Raw genomic sequence first — 18,344 nt, 5'->3', positions numbered from 1 at the left:
GACTGACAAATCTGGGTTTGGCGGATGCCAGGAGAATGCTACCTGCCCTAATGCATAGTGCCAACTGTAAGGTTGATGGAGGAGGAATAATGGTCTGGGGTTTTTCATGGTTCAGGATAGGTCCCTTAGTTCCAGTGAAGGGAAATCTTAATGCCACAGCATACAATGTCATTCTAGATGATTCTGTGCTTCCCATACAGTTGCCACAAAGTTGGGACGGCCCGTTCCTGTTTCAGAATGATAATGCCCCCGTGCACAAAGCGAGGTCCATACAGAAATGGTTTGTCGAGAACTTGACCGGACTGCACAGAGCCCTGACCTCAACCCCATCGAACACCTTTGGGATTAATTAGAACACCGACTGCGAGCCAGGCCTAATCGGCCAACATCAGTGCCCGACCTCACTAATGCTTGTGGCTGACATCTAGTTTAAAGCCTTCCCAGAAGAGTGGAGGCTGTTATAGCAGCATAGGGGGGGGGGGGGGGACCAACTCCATATTAATGCCCATGATTTTGGAATGAGAAGTTAATGTAGTGCATGTTCCCTGTGACAGACAAGCAAAGTGTCAAATAGTACCAATAGCATAAAATCAGCACCATGGACAGCTGTCGATCAATTCCCAGTGAATCTGACCTTATAGTCAAGCCAGTGCTATCGCTTGTGTTAGTGTAACATGGACATGGAAACATTTTGTGAATGTCTATTTTCTTGAGAACTTTTGCAGACACAATGCATTAGGCATTTTGTTAGCAGTGAGCAACTGCAGTTTCTATTTTCGAGCCTCTGTAGTGCAACACAGCTGAAGTTTGGGAGTACTTTGAATGAACAAACTGTAGAGGAGCAATTTGGGATGGGAATTATCTACCGTGACTGCGTCGAGAGGTCGCATGTAGCAGTACATAGAAGTTATAGAAGCCATGTAGACTCTTTCTATTGGGGACTTTGTGTTGAGTATCCTAAATAAAGGTAGGCTTCTAGCGTTGCACATTTTGTATTTTTGCATTAGTGTGACATAATACACTTTTCTAACTCTAGAAAATCGATATTATTGTTCCAGAGTTCCTATTTTAAAAAATGCAGGAATCGGGAAAGGAGCTTGGTCAGGAAACCGGCGTTAAAGATGAAATCCGCAGTTTGGGAAAGCAGTGCCAATTCACCCCCCCCCCCCTCCCCCCTCCCCCCTCCCCCCTCCCTTACGGCTGTTATCATTTTTGTTTTGTTGACAAAGCAGAGTTGGGGAGAGTTGCGCATTGTTATAAAAAAATGTGCAGTACATATACTGCTGTTCTATCACGCATGCAATGATGTCAGAGGGGAAGAAACTGTTCGTTGTTTGCAGTAACTTCATTGTGATATGACAAACGGACATGCCAGTTTCACCATTAAGGTTTCCAGCTTTAATCCCTGCACAGGGTTAGAGGTCAGCGGTTAGAGGTCGAGGGAGAAGTGTCAGGGTACTGGTAGCATTGCACATTTTGATTTCTGCATTAGTCCAACATAGAAATTGTATATATTTGTTCTAGTTCCCGTAATTTTTTCCCCCTCGGAAATCGGGGAGGCACTTGGTCGGACAATCAGGTTAGAGGTGTGTGCATGTTCATGTACCTGTTGTGGACGAGCTCAGCCATGAGCTTTAGGACAGGAGTGGTGCATGCTGGTACGTGGTACCAGAGTTCTATGGCTCTCTGCAGAATGGGCATGTAGGCTGGGTAGCTGGGGGAGGGGTTAAGGACAACACTGTCGACCAATGACACTCCCTGCTTCTAGTAAAGGACAACACTTTGCCAATCACAACTCTTCTGCTACAGTGATGGTACAGTGATTCCCTATTCTACGACAGACAGTCATATCTCTTCTAGACAATGCATTCCTAACATTCTGTTACCTTGCAACCTCCTAAATCCTGGTCAGTAAAGGTCAGGTTAAAGGACAGGATTGAGAGTGTATAGAGGTCTGGGGTCATCCAGAGGTGAAGGATACATCCAGTCGAAGAGCATCATGAAGCTGGTCTTGGCGTTGAAGGCAAATGCGATTCCTCTCAGGTCTCTGACCAGCCCCACCAACGTCCTCTTGGCCTCCTGCTCGTTGAACGTGTTGGTGCTGAACATCTGAGCTACCGCTTCAAATGCCGCCGTCAGGGGCAGCATGAACTGTTCAAACTGGTCCTCATCCTCACCTACACACACATGAAAAGGTAAAAGAATGAAAGTTTGTAATTATCCAAATAAGAAAATAAAATCACTGATAATTGTGTAGATAGGTGTGTGTGTGTCTACCTAGGTCGACCATCAGCAGACGTCCCAGTGCGGTGTAGAATGTGGTGCGGCATCTCATGTCGCTGAGGTTTGATTGGTTGTTCACGCCCAGGAAGGAGAAGTGCTCGCTCTGACATAGGAGAAAAGCAAAGGGCATTACGGGAAAATAACTGGATCAAGAAGCATAAATTGAGTTTCAGGCGGTTAGGGTTAGGGATCAAAGGTCAGGGTTCTTACTGTGTGGTTGTTCAGCATGAACTGAACAGCGCTGAGTTTCACCAACTTCCTCACACTGCTGTATGTACACACACACAGTCAAGGAGACAACACAGGAGCTGGAATATAACAGAATACCAAACCCCCCCCCCCCCCCCCCTTCACACACACGGTAAAGGATATCCTATGGAGAGGTCGTTGAGTAACTGAAGTGTCTTGGAGGTGATCGGTTCACACTGGCCCCAGTACTTCAGATTGGTGATGCTGCAATCACAAATGGTAATCAATCAATCAGTCGTTACTTCATAGTACCAGTACTAGTAACAATACCGCAGTAAACTCACATTTTTCCGATGAAGACGCTGAGTACCATTGTCTCATCATTCAGCCCCAGAACCTCTGACAGCCGCCGGTACAGCTGGGACACACACAGACACACATCATTAACCATTGGAACATCCCCCTGGAGAGAGAGCAGCTACACAGCTAAAGTAGGAGAGAACTATGATATAATCATCTGCTAGCAGCGTGACACCAGCCATACATCTCCACAGGGTTAAAGACGGAAACACACGCACCCATCAGCTCTGCTCTCATCTCCCCAGCATGGCCGTACATTCCACCACAGCTCTGAGGTCTATTAGTGTGTGAGGTAGAGGTGAGAAAATGCCTTTGTGAACTAACACACGCACTTGACTTTTTTTCCCCCTTACTAGCTCTGACTTTGCTGATAGCTACTTTATTTAGGAAAATGTACTTAGATTTTTTTGTTACATTACAGCCTTATTATAAAATTGATTAAATTGTTTTCCCCCCTCAATCTACACACAATACCCCATAATGACAAAGCAAAAACAAGTTTAGACATTTTTGCTAATGTATATAAAAGAAAAAACAGAAATATCACATTTACATAACTAATCAGACCATTTCCTCAGTACTTTGTTGAAGCACCTTTGAAAGCGTTTACTGCCTCGAGTCTTCTTGGGTATGACGCTACAAGCTTGGCACACCTGTATTTGGGGTGTTTCTCCCATTCTTCTCTGCAGATCCTCACATGCTCTGTCAGGTTGGATGGGGAGCGTCACTGCACAGCTATTTTCCGGTCTCTCCAGAGATGTTTGATCGGGTTCAAGTCTGGGCTCTGGCTGGGCCACTCAAGGACATTTAGAGACTTGTCCCGAAACCACTCCTGCGTTGTCTTGGCTCTGTGCTTAGGGTTGTTGTCCTGTTGGAAGGTGAACCTTCGCCCCAGTCTGAGGTCCTGAGTGATCTGGAGCAGGTTTTCATCAAGGATCTCTCTGTACTTTGCTTCGTTCATCTTTCCCTCGATCCTGACTAGTCTCCCAGTCCCTGCCGCTGAAAAACATCCCCACAGCATGATGCTGCCACCACCATGCTTCACCGTAGGGATGGTGCCAGGTTTCCTCCAGATGTGACGCGTGGCATTCAGGCCAAAGAGTTCAATCTTGGTTTCAACAGACCAGAGAATCTTGTTTCTCATGGTCTGAGAGTCCTTTAGGTGCCTTTTGGCAAACTCCAAACGGGCTGTCATGTGCCTTTTACTGGCCACGCTACCATAAAGGCCTGATTGGTGGAGTGCTGCAGTGATGGTTGTCCTTCTGGAAGGTTCTCCCATTTCCACAGAGGAACTCTGCTCTGTCAGAGTGACCATCGGGTTCTTGGTCACCTCCTTGACCAAGGCCCTTCTCCCCCGATTGCTCAGTTTAGCCGGGCGGCCAGCTCTTGGAAGAGTCTTGGTGGTTCCAAACTTCCTCCACAGTGTTTTTGGGGACCTTCAATGCTGCAGACATTTGTTGGTACCCTTCCCCAGATCTGTGCCTCAACACAATCCTGTCTCGGAGCTCTACAGACAATTCCTTTGACCTCATGGCTTGGTTTTTGCTCTGACATGTACTGTCAATTGTGGGACCTTATATAGACAGGTGTGCCTTTCCAAATCATGTCCAATCAATTGAATTTACCAATCAAGTTGTAGAAACAATCAAGTTGTAGAAACATCTCAAGGATGAGCAATGGAAACAGGATGCACCTGAGCTCAATTTCAAATCACATAGCAAAGGGTCTGAATACTTATGTAAATAATGTATTTCTGTTTTGTCATTATGGGGTATTGTGTGTAGATTGATGAGGAAATGTTTTTATTTAATCCATTTTAGAATAAGGCTATAACGTAACAAAATGTGGATAAAGGGAAGGGTTCTGAATACTTTCCGAATGCACTGTATGTGGTTGTCCAACCTAGCTATCTTAAGATGAAATCACTAACTGTAAGTAGCTCTGGATAAGAGCGTCTGCTAAATGACTAAAATGTCAAATTAAAATGTGAGGTAGAGAGTGTGTGAACTCAAGAGTGTGTGTGTGTGTGTGGTAGTAGAGTTAAGTTGAGCAGAGCTGAAGGTGGTTTGCCTAAGTAGCGGGCGGGTTAGAGTGAGGGGTGTCATAGAGAGGGGTATGTATCACCTGCTGGTCTGGATTGTTCTTTATTCTGACAGTTCAGACTCATATGGTCCATCTCACACATACACACCCTGAAATATCAAGATATTCCAGAGCTCTCATCATATGAATTATTCTAGAACTCCACCCCACTTCCATTGGGACCGTTCTGGCTAGCCATGTTAACAGTAACACTGACCATGTCACTAGGAAGGGGTAAGGGAGGATTACTATAACACCAAACAGACATGTAAGGGGGGGCTGCTCGCTCTACTGATGCCACTTATCTGGGCTGTTCACATTTTGCAGCCTCTGCCCAGCACAAAGAAAAAACAGTCAGTCAGTCAGCCCAAGTTGTATTGCAGAAAGGCTGTTTCTGCACTAACACACCCACAGACAATGCAGCCTTGGACAAAAGAGCTGCTAGTTCAAATTTAACACATAACTCTCACTAGTCTAAGAGAGGGAGGGAGGGAGGGAGGGAGAGATTAAACAGAGTTAGTCAAACATTTAATAGGATTGGATAAACTGTATTGTCGAGGCTTGGGCGGTGTCCAGATTTTCATATCGTCATAGCACACAAGGGGGCGCAAAGAACGCAAGAAAAGCCCATTGGGCATCTATTACCAGAATGCTAACAACATTAGCACAAACGAATAGCGAAACCACAGACGCTGTTAACTAAATGCTAACAAGTGAAAACGAAAATAAACTAATTGCAATGACAGGCAAATACAGCTCATAAAGTTATACAATTATAGCTACCGAATGTCATTTTCGGTGAGTGTGGACATTGACAAGCGAAGGTGAATGAGAGAAATTGTGCAAATGAACAAAGTTGTGATGCATGCTTTTCTGAAGGGATATAGATAGATATAGAACACTACGGACACCAGCTCGCTTTCTCCCATTGTGCTATTTACAAACAAACACGTGACTGGCTCAACTGTTCTGGGGAACTACGGTAAAGCTTCACAATGTAAAATAATGTGACAGGTGAAATGAAGAAAGCAATCTGATTTATCTCCTAACGTATTGCACAAGTTGACTGCAGGTATTAACTTAAAAAGTAGCTACAAATATTCAAATGTATTGAAAAACTGCAAATAAATAGTTTTGACGGTATTGAAAAAACAAATATCCTGGTATACGGTACATGCGGTATGCCGCTCAAGCCTAGTATTGTCCCCGGCGGGGGACATTGTCCTAGACACAGTACTGCTGTGGATCATCTCAACATTAGATCACGTTTGAGGTCTGAAGCATAACAGTGTGTGTGTGTGCGCGGTAACAGTAAAAGTATTTACCTTGGAGGACTTTTGCACCTGATCTCCGATGTAGATTTTCCTGAACTGTTCGAAGAAGCTGAGCATGGCCAACTCCAACCGCTCGTTACCTGCCTGGGCCAGCCGCGAGTCCGTTAGGTTCATCAACTGGAGCACCCTGAGACAACACACACACTGTGATTGATTCATCTGCTGCAACATCGGTAGTAGGGCTGTCCCCCACAACAACAACAAATATTGGCCGACCGAGAGCTGCCCTGTTCTTTCGACCAACCAATTGGTCGAAACATTTAAACTTATTTTTCCCATATATTGACAGACACACCCTATATGTTTGAATAAAATCAAATACATATGCACTGAGCTTGTCTGATGCTTTAAGCACACTGTTTGATTAAATAAGACACAAATGACTCAAGAAAGAGCCCGATGGTCACACCGTGTTAAAAGAAATGCGAGTGCCTATGTGACTGGCGCACGGTGTCTCGCTCTCCTCCCTACTGCAGTGAAAAGGCACCACAGCACAGCAAGTGTTTATTGCGCTGTCCATGCTGAAGCTGCAACATAATTTCAGCCATTTAGTTTCTTACTTGTTTCTGACTGAAATCCCTCTTTTGTTTAGGAAGAACATTCCCTATTCCCTCAACCCTTGCTCTCTTTACGTGAAATATGTAAGCATCGCATGCATGTGACCAATAGGCTATCATAATCAGATCAATAAATTGGTTATAATAGTGAAGACATCAAAACTATGAAATAACACACATGGAATCATGTAGTAACCAAAAAAGTGTTAAACAAATCAAAATAGATTTTATATTTGAGATTCTTCAAATAGCCACCCTTTGCCTTGAGGACAGCTTTGCACACTCTTGGCATTCTCTCAACCAGCTTCATGAGGTAGTCACCTGGAATGCATTTCAATTAACAGGTGTGCCTTCTTAAAAGTTAATTTGTGGAATTTATTTCCTTCTTAAACTGAGCCAATCAGTTGTGTTGTGAAAAGGTAGGGGGGGTATACAGAAGATAGCCCTATTTGGTAAAAGACCAAGTCCATATTATGGCAAGAACAGCTCAAATAAGCAAAGAGAAACGACAGTCCATCATTACTTGATACGTAAAAGTCAATACGTAACATTTCAAGAACTTTGAACGTTTCTTCAAGTGCAGTCGCAAAAACACCATCAAGCAGTATGATGAAACTGTCTCTCATGAGGACCACCACAGGAATGGGAGACCCAGAATTATCTCTCATGCAGAGGATAAGTTCAATAGAGTTACCAGCCTCAGAAATTGCAGCCAAAATAAATGCTTCGCAAAGTTCAGGTAACAGACACATCTCAACATCAACTGTTCAGAGGGAACTGTGTGAATCAGGCCTTCATGGTCGAATTTCTGCAAAGAAACAACTACTAAAGGACACCAATAAGAAGAAGAGACCTGCTTGGGCCAAGAAACACGAGCAATGGACATTAGACCGGTGGAAATGTGTCCTTTGGTCTGGAGTCCAAATTGGAGATTTTTGGTTTGAACTGCCGTGTCTTTGTGAGACGTGGTGTGGGTGAACGGCTAATCTCTGCATGTGTATTTCCCACCGTAAAGCATGGAGGATGAGGTATTATGGTGCGGGGGTGCTTTGCTGGTGACACGGTCTGTGATTTATTTAGAATTCAAGGCACACTTAACCAGCATGGCTACCACAACATTCTGCAACAAGGCTGTGTAAGGGCTATTTTACCAAGAAGGAGAATGATGGACTGCTGCATCAGATGACCTGGCCTCCACAATCCCCCGACCTCAACCCAATTGAGATGGTTTGGGATGAGTCGGACGGCAGAGTGAAGGAAAAGCAGCCAACAAATGTGGGAACTCCTTCAAGACTGTTGGAAAAGCATTCCAGGTGAAGCTGGTTGAGAGAATGCCAAGAGTGTGCAAATCTGTCATCAAGGCAAAGGGTGGCTATTTGAAGAACCTCAAATCTATTTTGATTTGTTTAACACTTTTTTGGTTACTACATGATTCCATGTGTTATTTCATAGTTTTGATGTCTTCACTATTATTCTACAATGTAGAAAATAGTAAAAATAAAGAAAAACCTTTGAATGAGTAGGTGTTCTAAAACTTTGGACCGGTAGTGTATATACTACCGTTCAAAAGTTTGGGGTCACTTAGAAATGTCCTTGTTTTCGAAAGAAAAGCAATGTTTTTGTCCATTAAAATAACATCAACATGTTCGGATCACAAAGAAGAACATTTGTGAGACGCAGACCAAATGAAAAGATGCTGGAGGAGTGCTTGATGCCATCTGTCAAGCATGGTGGAGGCAATGTGATGGTCTGGGGGTGCTTTGGTGGTGGTAAAGTGGGAGATTTTTACAGGGTAAAAGGGATCTTGAAGAAGGAAGCTATCACTCCATTTTGCAACGCCATGCCATACCCTGTGGACGAATGAGTAGGTGTGTCCAAACTTGACTGGTACTGTATATGGATGATTTATAAAGCCAGCCACATTTAACAGTTAGGCTATTGATTTTAGGCCTAATTACATTGGGGCTTCCTCTCTCCTCAATTTTCTTAGACAATTAGGTTAAGGGAAGGGCTGTTTCCCCATCTCTGCTGCTGCTGCCTCCGCCGCATTGTTCTCAATCCCAATATGCTGGTTAACTTTTTAATTATGCACATAGCAACATAGGGAAAGGCAACAATTCTACGGCGCACCGAATATTATTTTTCAGACCGCGGACAGCGACCGTATCCAACGCGGGAGAAAGCGCACTTGTTATAAAATAATATTTGATTTATTAGTGTTGCACCATTATTTTTTACAGCCTATCGACCAATCGACTAAATGGGGTCAGCCCTAATCCGGAGGTATATTTACAATAGGATATATAGGTGGCGGTATTGGTTAGGGTGAGGTTACTTGTGTGTGGACGTACCGACAGACTAGTTCTCCGTCCATGGCATCTTGTTCATCTGTGGAGGCGAAGGACACTCTTCCTCCAATGACCGCCCCGATTATATACACCAACCATGTTAACCTTCCTGTAGAAATATAAATATATACAGCAACAATAGCAACCTGCGTGGTAACAAAAAAATGTTTGTTAAAAGCGCTATATTTTCACATATTTCTTTGATTGATTGATAGAGAGACAGCGAGACTCACCCTCCTGGACAGTGATGTCGATGGTACTAGAGTTGGTAGACTGCAGTAGTTCCTGGTAGGTCTGTGCTGATTGGTCGAAGAGCTGGACCAATAGGGCACAGGTCTTCTCGTATTCACAGCGACCGATTGTAGAGAGCTGGTCTAACTGCTGCTGGACTAACCCTGCGTCATCTAGAGGGTCCTCAAGCCCATCCCTACACCCAAACACGTGAAAATGGTTTCAAAGTTCCACAATTTGACCTGTGAGTGTGAGAGTGTTAGAGTGAGAGAGAGTTACCTGAGGATGATGCAGACAGACTCGAGGCGTGAGGTGATGTAGGCCTTGGTGACTTCAGGTGTGTATGTCTCTAGGAGGTGAGGCTCGGTGGCTTTAACATAAGGGACCGACGCTGCCAGGCGCTGCCACAGGCTCAACAGGTAGTGGACAGAGTTAGGGGCAAACTCCCAGTGCTGGAACACACACAATGTAAAAGGTTAACATACAACAATGACAATCTTTTTCTGATATATCAGTAAGGAGGAAAAGGTTTTCGGCAGAACATTAACGCTTGCATCTAACATACCATCCCACCCCACACACAAGTGACATGACTAAGGCATATGAGCTCGGGGTGAGTGCGCACACACACAGTACCTGTAGACTGGTGACAGTAAAGTTGGCTATAAGCCTGATGACTTCTGGGTAGTTTTCTACTTTGACCAGCTCTCCTAGCTGGTAGTTACTCTTCAGTCGCGCCAACAGACGACAAAACTCATGGTAGTTGTTAGGGTCTGAGAGGCTCTGGAACACACAAGCACAGCATTGTTGGTTGCGGCACATGATGTGGTATCATAGAGATATGGTTCAGCAAGAAAAAGGGAGAACATCATTTGACACAGCACAGGGTCATGTAACATGCAATAGTGTGTGTGTAATACCTGTGGGTTCTCTAGTATCCTCTTGACTCCGTCCACCAGGTGAGAGAGGAACTTGGCTCGCTCTGCGTTGTTGAACAGAGACCTCCTCACTGACGCTATCTGGACTAGACACGACAACACCTACACACACACACCATTAAACACTACACCCATTCTGTACTGAAGTGAACATACTAGACACACACACACATTCAGCTTAACTCACCAACGGGGAGAGGGAGGGAGGGATGGAATGATACAAATCAAAAAAGAGCTGGAGCGTGGAAGAATCCAAAAACGCTGTGAGAGAAAGAGACAGACAGATTAGCTTACTACACAGTAATGGGTGGCACCGTACTGCTATTTTACAGAAATGGGAGAACGCGTTACCTGATCTCCAGGAGGTGGGGATCTGAACAGTGCAGAGGTCATCAGAGGACTCGTCTGTGGACGTTCCGATGAAGTCATAGTTCAGACAGTTGTGACTGAGCTTCAGCAGCTGCATCAGCAGACCATGCTGACTCTCATCATTCAGGTTCAGGTTCTTACCCGACGCCTAGACACACACACGTTTAGTTCCCAAGAACGACTGGAAATGGATGTCAATAGGTATGTCAACACGTTAATACAATCTCTCTCACACACACACAGGCTGTTGCTGCTACTAAGACTACTGCTCCTACCACCACCACTAAACACACACACCTGTTTGAGGAGATTGCAGGACAGGGTGAATATGTCGAAGAGGGACGAGTCTCTGAACGATGAAGCAATCTTCCTGTGTTTGGTCAGAGGGTGGCTGGTGTCTGCCTGTACACACAACAAACACAGATTTTACTCACACACACACAACACCACCACCATTTTAGATTAGAGGAGAGAAGGGGAAATAAGAGGAGAGAGATGTGGAGTAGAGGGAGGAGAGGTAGTGTACCTGGTTGATCTCGTTGGTCAGTTGGGATAGGATGGTGACTCCTATGATGCAGTGTTCTACACTGTCCTGCTGACAGATAGAGAGACAGGCAGATTCGATCAGCTCACTACTACCTACTTCAAGAAAACTCATTCTATTGGCTAAAACACATTCTATTGGCAACACAGACACACACGTCTGTACCTGTAGGAAGCGTGTGACGTCTGCGATGACGTTTCTGAAGACATAGTCGTCTTTCTGACAGTCGAACCAGCCAAGCTTGGTGATCCTGGAGGAGACAAACACAAGGAGAGAATAACTCACATGGAGGAGAGAGAGATGAGGAGAAGAGAGGACGAGAGGGGAGCGGAGAGAGGTTTACCTGGAGTACAGCTGGATCAGAGCCTGGGTAACAAACTCTGCCAACTTCGGCCGCGTCGCCAGATAGTTCAGCACATAGTTCCCTGTACGCACACACACACAGATATGAGCCTTATGAACTGACTTGTTGAGCATGAATATAGACTGCTGCAATGTGTGCGACTGAGTCTTACGGATGTCGATGCGCTGCTCTAAGGGAAGAGGGTTGCTGGTGCGCGATACCAGTTTAGACAGACAGGTAGCTGCAAGGAGCTGAGAGTAGGAAGACTAGAGAGAGAGAGCGAGAGAGAGAGGGGAATATGGGAATACAGGCATAGACAGAAGGAGACACCGCAATATCAGCTAAGCTTTTTTTCCATCAAGTAATCATGTAAATATCAACAGTTTATTGATATAGCGTCAGTGTGTGTACTACTCACGCTGCCTCTCTCCAATAGTAGCTGACACTTGCTGAGACAGTCGGGGCTGTTAGTGAACTCCACCAGAGCTTTCTCTGCCTGCAGCCTCACCCCCGTCTCTGTTGTCTCGTACAGCTGCTTACACAGGATCTCTAGCTGGGCTAGGCTCTACTCACACACACACAGGGGAGAGAGAGACATGAAGTGAGTAGAGCACCAACAACGTCCCATGTCAACAGCCAGGAGACAGGTGTATAGGTGTCGACAGGTGTATTGGGCTGTGTTCAGTACGGCACAACGATGTAGAACGTTCAGACAGAAATAAGACAGACTGCAGCCTATTCCACACAACAGACATGCCTCGCTCTCATTTTTACAATGAGGAGAAAGTTGACCAAAATAAACATTCAGTAGCGCCCTATTGAACGTGCCCCTCGTTAGATAGAAACACAGGGGCTAGACACCAGACAGACATAGTAGTGGTTATAGGGGCTGGGTGGGGCAGACACCAGATAGTTAACTAACCATTGACCCACACTAACTAACATACTAACTAAATCCATCCACCTACCTGACACTAAATCCACCAGTAACATTGAGCAGATTCTGCAGAATCCCGGAGCTAGTCTGATGCTAGCTACTGATATAGTAAAGGATGTACTAGTATAGACAGGGTGGGTGCCACATGGCTTGGGAGAAGAGGACTGCTACACATAGATAAGAGCTCAATACCCCAACACTGCTGCTGCTGACACACACAGTGCGCACACACCTACTAATATTGCTCCTACGACTACACAGTCCTGATGCTGTGTAGTACATAGCTGGCTAAGGATGTGGGCTAGCTAGATCATGAAGTCATACAGGTTCCTGAGAACCCTGTCAAGATCTAATGTTCTGGGCAGGCCAAAATAGAATGTGCGTGTCTAGAGCGTGCCACGTGTGTGTGTGTGTCGTGCTGTGCTGTGCATGATGACTTTGCAATAAGAGACAGTTACATCACACGGTCAGGCATCATGACCAGCAAGTGCATCCCTCAGTGCGAATGCATCTGTAGTAATTATTGATAAGCTATCTATCCGGGTATCTCACGAGCCTGCTAAGCTAAAGTTACCTAAATACTGACACCACAGATCTCTAAATAGTGTATTTCTATGTACAGAATTAACAACATTGGAGGGGTGATGACAATTTAATCAACACATAGGTAGCTACATAATAAACTGCCCGACTTAGCTAGCAACAAAATAATTAGCCAGGTACTCTGTTGCATCAGCAGTGTAGCTGGCTAAGTTAAGTAGTCACCGACAGCTTGAGGTTACTATAAACCCAAAGAGTAGCTATGGAGAGCTTGAGGCAGATATAAACTGTAAGACTTTTCTGTAATTTCAACAGAAACACTGTAGAATGCACAGTAAAATACAGTAAATGTGTTTTACAGTATTAAACACTGACTGCATAATGGGTAAAATTATGAAAAATACTGTTATTAACTAATTGGAAGCCTCTGGTAAAAATTACTCTAACATGCTGTATTTCTTTTTAGTAATAACTTATGCCTACTGTAGATTCAAATGTTCAGTTTCAGGTGACAATCTCATGCTGTCGGGTAAGACATTTTTAGTAAATATCTTTTTGAAGTGGCTGTGAAGTGGAATAATATTTTCAGCAGCTGCTAGATTGACTTGTTTATAAGTATCTTTATTGCTAGCCGACTTTCAATTACTGCATGTTTTCTTAGCTAACCAAGCTAGCTAGCTGGCTAACGTTGCCACAAGCCATTTCGGTCTGCTCTAAATTGCTCGTCAATATCTTGCTGAGCAACCTAGAAAAACATCACCCAGATAATAATTGTTGTGATGATGATAGGCTTCGCTGTACAACAGCTTCTGAGTGCAATAGAGAATACACACGAGTGCAGATAATGTTTTCGCCATTAGTATAGAGAAATGTCCTTGTTTCTAGCAGTTCAAAAGATATGACCCATATTACCGGCACAACAGGTTTTTCGGATTGACGTACTCACGACCCTGGGCAGCTGTAGCCCATCACAGTGTCGCCGGCTGTAGTTAACGTGGGATTTTTTTTTATTCTTCCAGGATTATATTTCAAGTAGGATAGCAGCTTAAACAATAAATAACTCATATTGGTAGCCATCTAGATGTCACCTTGATATAGTCTACTCAATGGGGAGAGCATGAACGGCAACAACAACGTTGTTAATTTAAACATTGTTCCATAATGTTACAGTATTAGCTAAACCTGTTCACTTTACCAGTAGTACGTAAACATTTGGTGGCACAGAAAGAAAGGAAAAGGTTGTGAATCTGGTAAAATAATCAGTGGCATTGTGTAGGCCAGGGCTCTCCAACCCTGTTCCCGGAGAGCTACCGTCCTATAGGTTTTCATTTTCCAACCCTAATCTAGCGCACCTGACAGGGTTCCCTTAGGAAAATTTGGCGCCGGACAACGTGACCGGCAAGATTTAAATTGACCAGACACTTGAGAAATTTACCGGACATCCATATGCATTGGGTGCGTAACGCCTTAGGGCGTCCACTCAGTGCTCAAAATCACATTTAGATTATTGTAATTCATCTTAACAGAATATAAATTAACCTGTTAAGTTTTGATAAAATAAAGTATACTAACATGACAGGTTTGATTGAAAAGCAAAACATTGCCAGTTGCATCTTCATCCCTACTATAAATCATAAACGAATATAATTGAAAGAAAAACCTTTAGCCTAGAAGAACAAGTTGCCTACACAGTAATAAAACAATGTCCAAATATAATATCTGTAAAATATAATTTGCAAACGACCTGTCCTATAGGCTATTTGTATGAACAAAACACAGATGTTTTAAAATACAATCTAGTCCTCTCCAATTTAATTTAGTCTAGGCCTGAACATTTTAATTAGGCCTAATAAATAACAAAACATGGCTGTCTAAGAACATCTGGGCCGGCCCGCCCCACTCCCGCTGCGATTCAGCACCACAGCAGTGGAAGGAGGCCACTCTAGACAGCCACAAAATGAAGAAATTATAAAACTGAGGTTGGACAATCAAATTAGATATGTAAATAAACAAATGTAGTTAAGGCTGGTTCATTGAGAGAAAGCTTATTGTACAATGCTCCTGTGAAACAGCCAGAGCCATGTATTTATGAAAGCACTTGTCTCCAATGCTCCAATGATATCTCACTCTTTTTACACTTCTACTGAGTGATGTTAATAAATGTTATGTTTATTGTAATTTGAACTATCCTGGGGTCTTGACTCGTGTAATGTGTGATATACGTGGCATATTGATAACTCTGTTTCCTACTATAGGCAGTTGGCTGCCTAGTGATTGCAACATTGTAACTCTCCGATGTGAATAGTTGGCAACGATGTTTCGTTTCCAAGTGCTACTGAATAAGCGCAACTGAAATTAACCAATTGCACACGATACACATCATTACTCGACTCTATCAATCCATTCCAAATATTTATACATGACACGGGGGCAACATATGCTGATCTTGCCTAGGGCAGCAGCAGACCTGCTAGGACCGGGCCTGACGAACACAATAATTTGCCTCTAATTTACTTGCATTTGCGGCAGACCTTGGCTTGGTCAAAGTGCGTCGCTGCTGTTGGGAAGTCAAAACTGTCCAACTCCTTGGAGCAGCTTGCAGCCTCTTTACTTTGTCCTCAATAAGGCGCGATCTTGACTCTGGTCTTTACTCTGTTTTGGAGAAAGAAACCCCTCTCAGCAGGTACACTGGAAACAGGGATAATCAACAAAATCTTCGCCAATTTTGGAGCACATCAACTGGTATTTCCATCTGCCAGACAATTTGGCCGGCAACAATTTTATCGACTTTTCATTTATTTATTTTTAAATCGGCCAAAAGCAGGCATTTACCATCTGACGGAAATTCTGGCACCTGATTTGAATAATTAGCTGGTTGATCAGCTGCATCAAGTAAGTTACAACTGGGGTTGGAGCGAAAAACTACAGGAGAGTAGCTCTCCAGGAACAGGGTTGGACAGCCCTGGTGTAGGCTATACCAATGTTTTATTAGTTAGCTAGGGTTCGAAGCAGGTGTATCTAGCCGTCTTATTTGTTCAATGCCTCAATTGATTTCATAAACTATATTGGATATATGCTGTAGGTTCGAAGCAACCCAAGATGATGAACACTGAAGATGGGACAATGTGCATGACAAGGTGGCCCAGAGGAAGCCAGCTGTTCTCAACCACTACATTGCCCCATTCGTCCAAGAGCTCACTGAGTTTGAATGAATACCTCTAGTGAGGTGCAAGTACACACACAACACCAACTTGATATGTCCCTTGTCACCTGTCTTTATACCCACAGTGCTGTCATTCTATTAATGTATTTTTCTATGCTTGTCCTAGGGGTGAGAAGAGCTGACAAATCAGAACTGAGGATGATTGTTATGGAGCCCCATGAGGATCACCTGATGCTGCGCTGACTTCTCTCTCCTGCCCAAACTTTCCCGTTGTGTTTCACCGCCTCTGAACCCCCTTACCCCAAATATAGTTGCCCCTGACAGACCTAGGATTGTACCCAATCCCAATTTTAACTCCATCTCCCTCACCAATATAGTTTTTAAATTAGTGTTGTAATGATGCTCTTATTTGGTTACATGTGTTAACTGTTGTTACTTCTATTGCCAATTCTGTTAATTTGTTGTTACCAATTAGAATAAATACATTTTATGTACAAATGTATTGTTCATCTTACATTTTGATTTCAAGGACAATTTCACCAGAGTTGCCAGCTTAATACTGTAATTTTGCTTTACAGCAAAGATGCTGTAATTCATTTCACAGTACTATTTTCCTTACTGTAAAACATTACAGCATCCCTCTAAATGTACAGCAGGGTTGAGGTAATATGTTTTGCAGTATGGGAAATAGTACTGTAAAATATTTTACAGCATCTCTGCTGTAAAGCAAAATTAAAGTATTAAGCTGGCAACTCTGGTGCCAGTATAATGCTGTACATTTACAGGGAAACATTGTACAATGTAGTTAATCTATTCATTGCTTGAGGTGTCAGCTGTAAGTGCTACCTAATGTCCATGGTACAAGGCGTCCACATGACAGCTCTACACAGCCAGCATTCCAGCTACAAGCTAGTTATGTAGAATTGGCTGGAAAGTGGGCTAGTTGTGCAAGGTAAATGTTAGCTGTTTTGTTAATGCTATGCTCCATGCCAGAGTTAGTTAGCTATTCGTGTCAGTTTCGCAATGGAACATTATTGTTCTGGTTGCAAAATATGCACGGTGTGGTTTAAGTAGCCAACTAACAACAATGCACGAGCTGTCTAGCTAGCTACATTCCAGCTCACAGCGTGTAAAAACTCAATGATATTTCGAACGGGATAGCGCGGGAGAAATGTCTTGTGCTGATTGTAAGCTAGCAACAGCTAATTAGTTCGCTAACCAATAGCACAACATTGAGGTCTGATCAAGCAAGCCAATCATAATCGAACAATGACATTTGCACATTATATACATTTTAGTTCAGGACGGCGAAGGCTGTAGTGAGAGTTGCTAACCAATTAGTGCTAGCTAACGTTACTGTCGCTAGCAAGCATTTCCCCCATCTTCTCCTAGCTAGCAGATAGGCCTACCCATTGAAAATATCTGTTGAAGGTGTTGTTTAACGTTACTTCCTTAAAAGGCACGAGATAAAACACAATAACGAGATGGCTAGCTGCTACAAGCGATACATTCGCCCCGTAGAAACCGTCCTGTTTCATAAACACAAATGTGTTGTTCTGTCCGCATCTCTAGGTAGTTAGCTAGCTGAACGGCGAAAGCTAACGTTACACGATGACAGGCCACAAGTCAACACTGCAGTCCGCATCCTCTACATATCACACACAACCTGTACGGCGACTGCTTTATGGATGCTTTGGGGATACATTCACTCTATATATGAAATAACATATCTAAATATCTATTACAGCTCATTCAAAGGCTTATTGTGGATGTATATACTACAAAAACATAAAGCTGGGGTTACCTGCACATGATCCGCCATTTTGCTCCATTCATGCTCCTCTCTCACTCCCCCAGACAAAGTGAATGCGCGCAGATTTTCACATTCACTAAGGATTTACGCTCGCGAGTCGCGCAATCGTTGGGAACCCCGTGCAACTTTACAGAATAAAAAATTGCGTAAAATAAAATACTGCTCACATAAAGCAAACCCGCTCTTTGTTTACATGGCTCTTAAAGGGAAACTGCTTAATTCTGCTAGTTTCTGTTCTGGAATTAGTTTAATCAAACAGTATATAAAGGGTTATGACTGTGGCACTGCATGCTAAATAGTAGTTAAATACGCG

General features: G+C 43.6%; 1 protein-coding gene across 4 annotated transcripts in view; it reads right to left on the bottom strand.

Annotated features, from left to right (window-relative positions):
- The window catches only part of LOC311128699 (exportin-7), a 37,805-nt gene extending 19,716 nt beyond the window's left edge, over positions 1-18,089 (bottom strand). The window contains exons 1-21 of one of the 4 annotated variants that reach the window (XM_084160933.1): positions 18,023-18,089; positions 11,997-12,143; positions 11,751-11,844; positions 11,579-11,660; positions 11,401-11,485; positions 11,218-11,286; positions 10,989-11,093; positions 10,674-10,839; positions 10,510-10,583; positions 10,305-10,424; positions 10,021-10,167; positions 9,664-9,836; positions 9,387-9,580; positions 9,157-9,262; positions 6,240-6,375; positions 2,817-2,890; positions 2,656-2,736; positions 2,494-2,557; positions 2,278-2,386; positions 1,982-2,177; positions 1,607-1,714 (exon numbers count right to left, since the gene is read on the bottom strand). In XM_084160933.1, coding sequence (XP_084017059.1) covers positions 1,607-1,714; positions 1,982-2,177; positions 2,278-2,386; positions 2,494-2,557; positions 2,656-2,736; positions 2,817-2,890; positions 6,240-6,375; positions 9,157-9,262; positions 9,387-9,580; positions 9,664-9,836; positions 10,021-10,167; positions 10,305-10,424; positions 10,510-10,583; positions 10,674-10,839; positions 10,989-11,093; positions 11,218-11,286; positions 11,401-11,485; positions 11,579-11,660; positions 11,751-11,844; positions 11,997-12,143; positions 18,023-18,040 — 2,348 coding nt within the window. In that variant the 5' untranslated portion in view covers positions 18,041-18,089. The remainder of the gene's footprint in view (positions 1-1,606; positions 1,715-1,981; positions 2,178-2,277; positions 2,387-2,493; positions 2,558-2,655; positions 2,737-2,816; positions 2,891-6,239; positions 6,376-9,156; positions 9,263-9,386; positions 9,581-9,663; positions 9,837-10,020; positions 10,168-10,304; positions 10,425-10,509; positions 10,584-10,673; positions 10,840-10,988; positions 11,094-11,217; positions 11,287-11,400; positions 11,486-11,578; positions 11,661-11,750; positions 11,845-11,996; positions 12,144-18,022) is intronic. The other 3 variants (XM_084160931.1, XM_084160930.1, XM_084160932.1) reach the window with 3 other exon arrangements.
- Between the last annotated feature and the right edge of the window lie 255 nt (positions 18,090-18,344).

This window comes from Coregonus lavaretus (assembly GCF_964263955.1).
Source record: "Coregonus lavaretus genome assembly, chromosome: 4".
NCBI lineage: Eukaryota > Metazoa > Chordata > Actinopteri > Salmoniformes > Salmonidae > Coregonus > Coregonus lavaretus.
The sequence above is the reverse complement of the archived record's forward strand: the minus strand, read 5'-3'. Positions and strand labels throughout refer to the sequence as shown.